The following is a 13,643-nucleotide window of genomic DNA, read 5'->3' as shown; positions in this document are numbered from 1 at the left end:
GAGGGGGGGTAGAATGAGAGTGACAAGGGAGGGGGGGTAGAATGAGAGTGACAAGGGAGGGGGGGGGTAGAATGAGAGTGACAAGGGAGGGGGGGTAGAATGAGAGTGACAAGGGAGGGGGGGAAATGAGAGTGACATTTTTTTTAAAATAACCACTTTGGGTGGCATTGTGTGTATAATATCTATGTATCTGTTTAACTTTGAGAGTGACAAGGGGGGGGTGTAAAATGAGAGTGACAAGGGGGGGTGTAAAATGAGAGTGACAAGGGAGGGGGTAGAATGAGAGTGACAAGGAAGGGGGTGTAAAATGAGAGTGACAAGGGAGGGGGTAGAATGAGAGTGACAAGGAAGGGGGGTAGAATGAGAGTGACAAGGGAGGGGGGTAGAATGAGAGTGACAAGGGAGGGGGGGTAGAATGAGAGTGACAAGGGAGGGGGGGGGTAGAATGAGAGTGACAAGGGAGGGGGGGTAGAATGAGAGTGACAAGGGAGGGGGGTAGAATGAGAGTGACAAGGGAGGGGGGTAGGATAAGAGTGACAAGGGAGGGGGGGGAAATGAGAGTGACATTTTTTTTAAAATAACCACTTTGGGTGGCATTGTGTGTATAATATCTATGTATCTGTTTAACTTTATATTTTAATTCACTTTCCTTTTTTTTTTTTTACTTAAAAAAAGTATTTTAAAAGTATTTGGGCAAAAAGGCAGTTTCGGTTTCGGTTTTCGGTCAAGGGCATCCTGAATTTTCGGTTTCGGACCAGAATTTTCATTTCGGTGCACCCCTATTAAGATCCCATTAGCCTCATTCTTCCTATGTGACATGACGGGGCATAGAGATCAATACACTGGTGTGAATATTACCGTAACCTATGGCACTGCACACAGGCTGCACAGCTTCTTAGCATGAAGCCACATGACCTCATTGCACTGCTGTACAGGATCTGTATGTAGAGATTCTGGCACAGATTTACAAATGTGTCTGCGCCAAAAATCTGGAACCACTTTATTTCCAACATGCCGACAACTTCTGCACCTTTTGTGCAGCATTCACACCATTAAATGAGACCATTACATTTGCAACTTAAGGTCCCTTTCGACGGGACAATTCAGCAGGCGATTGTTGGGAAGGAAGCATTCCTTCTCGGCAAGCACCTGCTCATCAGTGAAGGAGGCCACTGCATTTGCATGCAGCGACTCCTCCACAGTATAGGGAGGAGCGATCACTAATGCTATCGCTCGTCCCCATACAGACTTGTTGTTTGCTGGCAGCAGAGGCGGTTTACACAGTACAATCTGCTGTCTCTGGAATGCCGCAACCAATTTTCACAAGACAGGTATCATTTTAATCAGCAGGAGCAAACCAACTAGATAGCCTGTTTTAATAGGGTTAATCCTGCTGTCGGGTGCTTTTTAAGTAGAAAATAACATTGTACAACCAAACCAGGTTTATTTTTATTTTTTATTACAGATGTGATAACAATATGAAAATATGTAGTATAGTGCATATATCTTCACAGACATCTGCTTCAAATCATGGGTATACTGTGTCACTTTGAAATATAAAGATTCATTTTGTATGACTTTCTCATGGTGAGAAAAGCCCCCAAATTCACATTCATATTTAGCCTTCAAAATATAATTCAGTGACGGCATCAGAGATAGCCACTAAAACCTGGATGAAACAAAAACCATTGTATTGCCAGTAATGGACCCTAATCAGATGATCATTAGGAGGAACACTGAATAGTGGACCACCAGGTCTGGATTCTAAGTCACTGGGTCATAAACGGGCAAATCACTGAATCATCAGAAACAGGTCATTGTATTGTTGGTCGGCAGTCCCAAATTTTGCATTTGGCCATCAAGTGCTGGGCATTATAATCCTAGAGCATTAGAGACTTAATTGAGTACCACTAGGCCAACCGTGGCTTGACATGTGAGAAACCGAGCACTTAGCAATGGGCAAAATGTTACTGAGCCAACATACATGACTGAGCTTTTCTAAATGGATACATGTGACACATGTTGTCGGGCACTGATAATATTCAGTGGAGTAGGAAAGAGATAGCAGCTGCCAGATATCACCATTACCACTGATCTAAATAAAATAAAAATTATATATATACACACAGTGCCTTTTTGAAAAAGTATTCATATTTCTTGAACGTTACACCTAAAAACTTAAATTGGGATTTTATGTCATAAAGCAACACAAAGTAGCAAGGATTTATGAAGTAAAAATATTATACAAGTGTGGTGTGCATTTGTATTCAGCCCCCTGTACTCTGATACTCCTAAATAAAATCCAATGTGACAAACTGCCTTCAGAAGTCGCCTAATTAGTAAAATAGAGTCCACCTTTGTGTCATATATTCTCAGTATAACTACAGCTGTTCTGTGAAGGCCTCAGAGGTTTTTAGTGAACATTAGTAATCAGCATCATGAAAACCAAGGAACACACCAGAGAGGTCAGGGATAAAATTGTGGAAAAGTGTAAAGCAGGGTTAGGTTTTTTTAAAATATTCTAACCTCTGAACATCTCATCTTTTTGGCCTAAATGCAAAACGCTATGTGTGGCAAAAAAATTTACACTATACACCATCCCCACAATGAAACATGGTGGTGGCAGCATCATGCGGTTGGGATGGTTTTCTTTAGCAGGGACAGGGCAGCTGGTCAGAGTTGATGGGAAGATGGATGGAGCTAAATACAGGGCAATCCTGGAGGAAAATCTGTTAGAATGGCAAAAGACTTGAGACTGGAGCTGAGGTTCACCTTCAAACAGAACAACCCTAAACATACAGCTAATGTTACAATGGAATGGTTTAGATCAATATATATTTAGGTGTTAGAATGGCCTAGTCAAAGTCCAGACCTAAATCCCATTGAGAATCTTTGGCAAGACTTAAGAAATTGCTGTTCACAGACGATCTCCATCCAATCTGAGCTTGAGTTATTCTGCAAAGAATGGGCAAAAATTTCAGCCTCTAGATGTGCAAAGCTGGTAGAGACATACAAAGTATTGAATACTAATCCATGCCACACTTTACAGGATTTTTAAGAATTTTAAGTTTGTGAGTGTAATGTGAAAAAAAAAAACAAAAAAAAATATTAAAGGCTATATATATATATATATATATATATATATATATGTATATATATATATATATATATATATGAAACTCAGCGGCGTTTCAGTCCTCTCAGTGGGAGGGAGAACATGGCAGTCTACCATCTTTTTTTATTTTATTTTTTATATACTTGATCATTCCCTAAGTGTTTATGTTCTGTTTAATAATATTAATTTGTATACATTTGGTATACATATTAGAATGGTTGGAATTCACATTTTCATTTTTGAGGATATTGACACTTTACTTATTTTAGTACTTGATTCTATGTTGTCTGCGGTAGCCAGTAGTTCCAGATATACTGTACATACAGTTATTTAGATTCCAGTATATTGCTAAACTTATCCCTGTTTAGAATATCAGGTGTTTGTTATCTACACTCATTTACTGTCTAAATATCTATATATCGTTGTTCATGTGGCTTTGGAAAATTGTACCTTCCAGGACCTGTGGATTCAAATGTGATGTATAGCTTTGATTATGTCTTCTTGAAAAGCTGTACCTTTCAGGACCTGTGGGTTCCCTGATAGTCTCTGAAGCTGCTTGCAATCATGTGAGCACCATATGATTTGTAAGGAGGACGTCACAGGTCCTGGTTTTTCTCCAAGTACATTTCTGACATGCGCAGTCTGTAATCACAGACGCTCTGGCAGCCATGTTTCCCTACACACGCTGGGCAGTTAATATTCTCCCTTCCTTCCCATCAGCTGTAAGTGATTTTATACTTAAAGCATTGGTTCTATACAGGTGTTTTTAATTATCTTAATATTAAATTGTATATTTTATCACATTATTTGCACATAATAACTTGTATGAATGTAAAATACATTGGTGTGTGTGTCAATGAATTGTTCATGGTCAGCACTTGTTTTAATGCAACACTATTTTTGACATTTTTATCACCATTATTTATAAATCATTTTAATTGCCTCATAATGATGGGGTCACTATTTTATATGTGTATTGAGCACCATTACTTTGTAACCACTGCTTGAGAATAGTGCCACGGAGAGGAATGAAACGTCGCATGATACCGGGTGAATAAATGCACATTCACGGAAGTGTCGCAGAATTTCTCTTTTTTTTGTATTTTTGGGCTTGAAGGATCGCCCTTTAGCCGCTGGCACTCCAGCATTTGCTTGATTTACAGCGGTGCTCCCTGATTTATTTATATATCTTTGGTGAAGGCGATTATTTTATTATTATAATAATAGCATTTTATAGTACTTCTACTATATCTTTAAAACCTAGAAATTATTAAAGGGTTTTTTCGAGATTACTAGTCTTTTATCACATGCTTCTGTAGTGGTTACCTGATATACATCTTCTCTATAGTTTTTTTTTTTTTTTTTCAGTTTCGACTCTCTTGACCCATTTTCACCATGTCAACAGATCACTCTGGTTGGTTTACATCCTGTAGCACTTCCTGTTATTTTATCCAACCAAACTCATGATGCATTTCTTTCTCTGCTACAGCTCAGGCGCCACCCCAAACACCCAGCTAGTTTATAGCTCCTCCCACCCAGCTAGTTACATAGACACTCCCCTAACACCCAGCTAGTTTATAGCTCCTCCCACTCAGTTACATAGACACTCCCCTATCACTGCCCCTAACACCCAGCTAGTTTATAGCTCCTCCCACCCAGCTAGTTACATAGACACTCCCCTATCACTGCCCCTTACACCCAGCTAGTTTATAGCTCCTCCCACCCAGCTAGTTACATAGACACTCCCCTATCACTGCCCCTAACACCCAGCTAGTTTATAACTATTCCCACCCAGCTAGTTACATAGACACTCCCCTATCACTGCCCCTTACACCATAGCTAGTTTATAACTATTCCCATCCAGATAGTTACATAGACACTCCCCCATCACTGACACGCCCTTGGAGATAACATCACAGAGAATAAGAGCTGCATGGACATGGTCATGTGACCATAGTCCAGAAAGGAGCAATGAAGGTAAAAGAAATTCATTACAAAATTACAGATACCCGCACCCATTTTCGTGAGATCTGCAAGAAAAATCTGCAGCATGCCCTGAATTTCACTTTTTTTTTTTATATATATATGTGAAACAGGGTTTTGAAAATCCACCCTCATGTATTAGACAGTAAAAATACAGATTTTTTTTTGGTACAGAATACCTGACAATAGTCCACATCTAGAACTCGCACTAAGTATGTCTTTAAATTAACAATATCTTCATGTTACACATATTTTCATAGGTTTTTTTGCAGTTTATATTTATTATTCAGTGTTTCTGTTGATTGAGAAACCATTTTTTTTTCCAGTTATCTTCTTAACTATCCTGATGTGGTGTAATGTAATGATTTTGTCCTGAAGGTCATTCTGTTACCATTTGGAGCTCCAGGTTGGGTTAATAATAGTCTTATTATTTTGAATTAGTTTTTCTTTCTCATCGTGTAGACTCCAGACATGCCTTACATAAGTAGAAGGTCATTCATTTGACATAAAAAAAAATCCTGGCTGGAAATCAGCCAGCTTGGATACCAATCCAGGTGAAAATGTCACATTTTTTCATCCTAGTTTATTTCTTCCTCCGGCCAATCTGGGAAACATACCAAAACCAGGAGGTCCAGGTGAATAGGGTGTACGGAACCAGCCGCGATAGGTAAGGTGCCAGCACAGGGTTCCAATGGCTGCTCCAACCACAGTCTGGGTATAGCTAGGGGCATAAAGTGCAGTGCAAAACAAAAGTAGGTTGTACAACACCAGAAGACTGGCATTCAACAGAAAGACTAATCTCAGAGAAGTGCCAGCAGGATAGCCTCTTCGCAAGTAGCGCGCAAACACAGCCAATTCTTCTGCCATAGAAAGACTGCACAATGTCAATGAGAAGGTCTGTGGAGAGACATGGTAACCATGCCATTGGTGCCCTTCTGCTTGACAACTATGTCTGGTTTCCAGACGATGGAGAAGCAGCGTACCAGGTGGCAAAGGTTGGTGACAGGAACCAGTTAGATCCTCCAAGAGTCGGAATAGGTAAGGAATACCTTGGCAAACCGCTGTACTTACTCCTAACCTTAATAGATGTTTTAGTGAGAGCAATGGACGGCCGGTGGGCACTAAAGACACCAGAAGAACAAATCCAGAAAGTAGCAGAAAGGTCCAACCACAGGAGCAATGAACAAACTTCCTGTAAAAGAGGACAGAGTCAACGTTTAGGATTTTTGGGAAACTTTGGGGTTGTATGAACAGTTTAGGAAATGTACAGTTTACAAACACATAAGGTAAAAAAAAAAAGTATTTATAAAAATATGCCCTTTATCAAGCTATTTTTTATGTAATTATATTGACTGATTTGACATTTATATGATTGAATATGGTCTGCATCTAATCTCATGCTGAGTTCACACTACCGTTTAGTTTTCTAAAATTTTTTTGTCTATTTTTCTGTTCTTCTGACGGATCAGAAGAACAGAAAGCTAAACAGTGATGTGAACCCGGCCTTATTCTTTATACTGTAAATGGATGCTATAATGTGATGTAATTACATATAACAGGATGGTGAGCTGTGACATTGGCCTGAGATACACTTGTGTAAATAAGGTATTTAAAGGGGTTGTCCCATCGGACATTTATAGAATATTGACAGGATATGTCATAAATGTTTGACAGGTGCAGGTTCCATCTCTAGGACCTGTTTCTATGTCAAGAATGGGGCCCTGCATGTATGGTGTCTTCTCCAATCACTGCTATGGGACTTCCAAAAATATGAATGGGTGTGTACAGCTATTTTCTAAAGTCCCATAGCAGTGAATACAGAGGTGTCCATGCATGCAAGCCTTTCTTTTTATTCACGGTGGAGCTTCGCTCTTGAGAAAGGAGTAGAGCTCAAAGGTGGGGCCTACACCTATCAGTCATTTATGCCACATCCTATCGATATGCCATATATGCCCAGATGGGACAACCACTTGTCCTGTTCACACTAGCCAAATTTCGCTAGGGTAAAATGAGGCGCCTTGCCTTGCAGAGAGCGTTTACTCCCTGCAGTCAGTGAAGATTGTTCAGATGTAAATGACCCTTAGATCCTCATCATTTGAAGTTGTGCCATATGAAGAGGCCTTTAGGAACACTATTCCTACACACCAGACATAAGTTTAAAAAATAGATGCACACAATGATTGAAAAGGGGCAGTATTTGAGGATTTTCTAAGCAATATACAGTATGCCATTGCACTTGGTATGTGTGGCCATAGAGTGCATTTAAGGCTACTTTCACACCTGCAGAACAGAGATCCGACCACCTGATCTGGCAGGGAATGGCCAGACACAATCTGGAGAATTCCGGAAAGCTGTTCTCTGCCATGCTAGCCTGCCGGAATCCATTCCGCAGATGTGAAAGTAGCCTAACATGGTAGCGGATTGCAGGCATAAACATCTTATAGTTAACCTGGCACCAGTATAGCCTCCCTATGAAGGGACTAGAGGGTATATCGTCAGAAGTAGGAAGTATGTCCTCCCTTACCTTTGTTGAATGGTTAAGAATATTCAGTAAGGTGAGGCCCATTCATGATAAATTTTTTATTAAAAGAAAGAGAAATAATGTATGCATTAGGAACAATTAGGAAGTATAATAATAATGTGGCTCCATAACGCTCTGCTCACATCTGCGTTGGAGTCTCCATCACAGATTCAGTCATTTTTGCATCACTATTTTTCCCAGTAAAATCATAGACATCGTGGTGGATCCTGACGGACCCCATTGTAAGTCAATGGAGTCCATTTGGCTCCGGTTGTGTCTGTCATGTGATGGATCCATCACAGCTTGATTTCCATATTTATGTTCCTATGATGTAAGAAAAAAGGGAAATTCCTAACACAGAGGTGTCTTCAATAAATTCCCCCACTACATATTTAAAATGAATAATGGAAGTTTATTAGAACTTGATACATTTTACCAATTACACATTTTCATAGAACTATAGTGAAGCTTGACTTCAGATTTAAGTATGAACAGATCCTATATGACTGCAGCAAACATTCAACCTGTAAATGTAAGGAGGTTTCTAAATTAAGGCATGGAAGCTGAGAGGAGAGCATGAAGGTATAGAGTGAAAGGATGTCATTTCTAGGAGGATATTTATAATAAGCTATAAGGTCAAAGCAAAGTTTAGTGACATTTTAGCAGAACAGAAATAACTTCTACGGATTACCAGGGGAGCAGACATTTTAGTACAATTTTATGCCTGTGAAGTTTAATAAGATCATTCTTAACACACTGTGGGGGTCATTTATTATGTGAAGTACACCACTTTTTGGCGTCCGAATCTGTGACATTTCCCCGCTCACGCAACTTTTCCAAGGTGGCGGAAAAAGAGGGCTTGGTGTGGGCACGGAAAAGAGGGGTGGCTGGCCTGTCTCATTTACCATTTTCTACACCAGCTCATGGCGTGGAAAATGGTCAGTATATGGCGTAGTTTAAACCATGTCCCACGGCCGGCGGAAAAAAGTGCCAAAGTTACGTAGAGGCCTGCGCCTCTACATAAGTTTGGCACATCTGCCACCAGTGCAGGGACATTAAGACCGGCGTACATTGCCGGTCCTAATAAATGACCCCATGTATATTACACATTTATCTCCAAATTGCAGATAGAAAAAAAAAAATCACAGAGAATGGTTAGTAGAACAAAGCAAAAAACAAATGACAAACTGGGAATGGATTAGGGTTGTTTCGTTACCAAAATTTTGATTCGGTTTCGATACTATAAAAAAGCATTGCGATACTCGATACCACGCGAAAAAAAAAAAAAAGCCAAAAAAAAAGCAGCGTGCATTCCACATTTTATGGAAACGTCCGGTCCATAACAGAACAGTCCTATGCTACTTTTGGGTAGGACAAGGTTACAAAAAAATAAAAATAAATGGTGAATCGCGCAGTTTTTCTTTTCTTTCTTTTTTTTCCTTTTACAGTGTTCACCACATAAGAGAGATTTTTTAATATTTTTAACTTTTCAGACGTGGCGATATGTAATATTTTATTTATTTATTGTTTATATATTTTATATGTAAAATTGGGAAAGGGGGCAATTTATACTATTTTGGTGTATTTTTTTTTGTAAACATTTTTTTTTACAGTTTATTTAATAACTATTTCCCCCCTTAGGAGCCAGAACCTGGGATCTTTTAATCCCTTGTCCTATTCACCCTAATAGATCTCTATTAGGGTGAATAGGATCTTACACTGTTCTTGCTGCCCTGTGCATAGTACACACAGCAGCAGGGAGATTACCATGGCAGCCAGGGCTTCAGTAGTGTCCTGACTGCCATGGTAACCGATCAGAGCCCCAGGATTACACTGCTGGAGCTCCGATCACAACTGCCACCAATGAGAGGAGGTGAGGGGACTCTGTGGCCACCAGTGGTTTTAACACTGGGGATGGGGCGCACTGCACCACTAATGATAATTAACTTTTAATATACAAATACAGCCGGCGGCAAAAACGCATTCCCAGCACCCGACCTCTGACAGGGCACTGTGATCAGCGTCAGTTAACCCCTCAGGTGCAGCACCCGAGGGGTTAATTGCCACGGATAGCAGCACCCTGTCAGAGGCAGGGTGGCGGCAATGTATTTGTAATGTATTAAACGTTAGTCATCATTGGTGGTGCAGTGGCCACAGCCCCTCCGTGCTCTCAATGGTGGCAGTGGCGGCAGCAGCAGCACAGGGGGAGGGAGAGACTGCTTCCTTCTCCCTGGGCTGCTGAGAGAACATGGCCGTGCTGAGAGCAGCGCGATCCATGTTCTCTGATACTGGGCTGTGCAGTAGCACAGCCTAGTATCGATAAAAGGCAAATCCTGGTATCGTATCGATACCGGGACAAAAGTATCGACTGGGTATCGAAAGTTTGATACCCGAAACAACCCTAGAATGAATATGCAGTAATTTCCAAATACCTATATTGTTGTTGTTACGAGCTGGTTTGCTAGTGGTACTAGGGTGAAGGAGTGGGGAAAAGAAATTCCCAGTGGCTCTTTGTCCCTCATCTCTGAGATCAGAATCCATCAGTAATTTTCAGGCAAGGGAACCTTAGTCTTCTTACTTCTTGTGGAACGGGCCCCCCTTGCCTATAGGGCCACTGTGCAGCTGCACAGACTACAGCAATGGTATGTCTGCCCCTGAGCCTTATGGAGATAGTCTCAATTAGATACTTTTTACCACGGTGGAAAATCTTTGAAATATACAGTTAGAAAAACTTTGGTACGATGTGAAACACAACTGTGTTTAATAAATCAGTAGTAAATAAATAAAGGTTTGCTAAACCATGGAAATAGCTTGAGAATACATAGATACTAATTCTATGAACTTCCCAGTATAGAAATAAATATATTCACATTAGGGATCCCTAAAATCTGCTCATAGGATCATTAGCAACACTTTGCAGTAGATAACATAGTTTGGATCACAGTAAAAGGGTTGTCCCATGAAAAACATTTTACAAAGCAGCACCATGATCTGAATATTTTTGCAATTGCATGTGATTAAAATGTTAGTATAGCCACTAATTCAATAAAATGCATCTGTATAAAGCCACCAGCTGTTTGTTCATTTTGTTACTTCTCTGTCCACTCTGCCATGACATTTACAAAGAGAGAAGGATAGTCACCTTGAGCGGCCAGCCAAGCAGAGCAATTGGGCAAAGAGTAGGAAGATCTAGGTGAAGTACAGGTTCTAGCTTTGTTAGAAAGAGATTATGTACTATATGATGTCTGAATTATCATGGAATAACCCGTTTACGAAAGCTACTGCCTAGAAGCTGTGGTCCATTCCAACCATTTACAATGTAGCAATTTCTAGTGCAATTAGAAAATGAAAGCATTGGTGGGTACAGTTTATAATTTTATATTGTCATGCAGAGGCTCACCCCTCCAAATACAAATGAATTTTCAGAGGGTGCACTGCCACTTGAATAAACCCCCGCCAAAAATGTGACTAATTGTATATACGATGGTCGGCACACCTCCACCTAGAAATTGCACTTAAAATCCACATGGCCGAGAAACATTGATTTTCCCATCAAGATGTGTGTGTGTGTGTGTGTGTATATATATATATATATATATATATATATATATATATATATATATATACACACATTTTATTACTGACATCATTTATTCCATAGTGATATTTGGAGAACATTGTTACCATATGGATTTATACCGTTACCATAAAGGTTGATATCTAGAGATATTTTATAGGTGTTCTTAGACTGATACATTCAGTCATCATGTGGATATATATATATTATAGTTTTTTATTGTGGATTTTAAGTGCAATTTCTAGTTGAAGGTATGCCTGCCATCATATATATATACCAGGAGTACACAACCTTTTCTGGTTGGGGGCCACATTGTCAGACTGGACAGGAATCTCAAGGGCCGAAAAATAAAAGTTAAAGGAGTGTTACCAACTGAAATACTGTATTTATGGTGTATTGTACATGTAGTATATACTATAAATGTGTGGTCACATCTCCAGGATTCCCATCTAATGGGAGAATACATGAAAAATGCATGTGAGCAGCCACAAGACATAGACGTCAGTCACCAGATGGTTGGGGGGGCCGCAGTTTGTGCACCCCTGGTATATACAATTAGTTTACATGCAGTGATTACTTAAATGTCACAGTCTGGGTTTCTATGAGACATGCTGGGAGGCAGGAGACTGCTTGGCATGAAGATGCAGTAAGCCATTTGGTAGTATAAATAACTATGACGTGTTGAAGCAGATAACTGTGTCATAGGATCAGTAGATAATTTCTAGTTTAACAGAACTTTTTAACATTTACATTGATTCGCCTCTGCCTAATACAATACAATACTTTTATCGATTAGAACAGGAACGACTGCAGTGCAATTTCAGAAGCATGCCATTAAACAAACGGTCCATGAAGTAATGAATGAACGTAAAGTGAGATTACAATAAAGAGAATAAACCATGTCATGGGGCTCACCAATAAGAAATACATGCACACATACTATAGAAATGAGCTATTCCTAGCTGTGTTTGCGTTCACATTTCTTAGTTTATTATCCCGGTTACACCTATTCTGTGTAAAACATATACTCACACATTGAAGAAGTTGTTGGAGTTGGAGAAAATGCTCCTGGGGTTACTTAGTTCCTGAAGGAAGGGGGTCACACTGACCACAGCTGCCAGCCACAAGTGGTATCCTCGTCTCATACAAACACTACCCAGTATGCGGGCGCATATCTCTGACCAGAGACATACTATGGCACTCATACAGTTGATGAGGGCAGCCATATGAGTATACACACTGCAGGTTAGTGGAACAGTCAATCAGAAGAAAAGACAGATAAAAAAGGATACAATGAGAGAAAGAGAGAGACAGCTGTAGAAATACTGTAAGAAAGACGCTAGCATAGAAAACAAAATGTGAGAACAACTCAATGATGTCTGATACAGACAAGTACAAAACAATATCATAACAGCTTACTAGAGAAGAGACATGAAGCATTAGGCACAAATCGCACAAGCAGACCCCAACTGCACACAAAATTCTCCACGACAGCTGTTATCCTGCCCTTCACCCCCTTCCCCCAGGAAGGACAAATCCGATCCCATCCCCCCGTCAGCTGCCGAATCCACATACACATGACACTGGGACCCTGTCCATTTCACACTGCGTAGGACCATGAAACACTCTCCGCTTGCAGGTATGAGGACATTTTATGGAAAGTACCTCTTATGCCCTTTGGAAATGCGTGGCCTAGATGAGAATTTCATTCTGTTACACAGTTCTGGTTACAATTATGCAATTGTCATTAGGAGTAATTGCTTTTCAGTTTTTTCAAACCAATCACAAATGTATCCCGTGATAAATAATGGATCATTCACGGAAGGCTGCTTTCGCTTGGCCATGTGTGGTCCATGAAATGCGGTCCATGTGACTGCCACATTTATCGGACGGAGCGCGGCTCATGTGAGCTGAACGTAAAGTGTGATAGTGATCTATGATACTGTGAGTTCAACCCCAACAGACCTGCAACAACGATGCATTAAGTTCGGCTCATATGAGCCGCAGTCAGTACGGGAAATGTAACCATCACACAGACTGCATACGGCCGTGTGAATGCAACCTACTATATCTTCAGAAATCCTCCAGGATATCAATATTTTGACACCCAGTTTTCATACATTCAGATACCTTAGAAGAGTTACTATATATTCACACGCAGCACATTTAATGTACACATTTCTGTGACTGTCCCAACCGTTTGACTTGCCTTTGCAGAAATCCATGCACATGCTGCAGGTGTTCCCACAGACTGTACATACCCTTAGAGGCCTCACCGAAGCTCCAACCTCCAGATTCAGAAAAGACACACTACTTAGGTCCCATGTGCACAGATATATTATGTATCTGTAATGTACGGATCAGTAAGGTGGCATCCAAAGAAATCTATGTGTGCATATTGTACCTCCCAATTTCTCAAGAAACAACTATGGTCTGTTTCACTAAAT

The 13,643-nt window shown here is 40.3% G+C and overlaps 1 protein-coding gene across 1 annotated transcript; it reads right to left on the bottom strand.

Annotated features, from left to right (window-relative positions):
• Positions 1-5,195: 5,195 nt before the first annotated feature.
• On the bottom strand, positions 5,196-13,643 carry FITM1 (fat storage inducing transmembrane protein 1). The gene is made up of 3 exons (XM_044287369.1): positions 12,616-13,643; positions 12,229-12,435; positions 5,196-6,290 (listed from the first exon to the last, which is right to left on the bottom strand). The coding sequence occupies exons 1-3, from the start codon at positions 12,627-12,629 to the stop codon at positions 5,672-5,674; spliced, it is 840 nt and encodes a 279-aa protein (XP_044143304.1). The 5' UTR covers positions 12,630-13,643; the 3' UTR covers positions 5,196-5,671.

This window comes from Bufo gargarizans, chromosome 1, assembly GCF_014858855.1.
Source record: "Bufo gargarizans isolate SCDJY-AF-19 chromosome 1, ASM1485885v1, whole genome shotgun sequence".
Taxonomy (NCBI): domain Eukaryota; kingdom Metazoa; phylum Chordata; class Amphibia; order Anura; family Bufonidae; genus Bufo; species Bufo gargarizans.
Note: the sequence above shows the minus strand (reverse complement) of the source record. Positions and strands in the feature narration are given on the sequence as shown.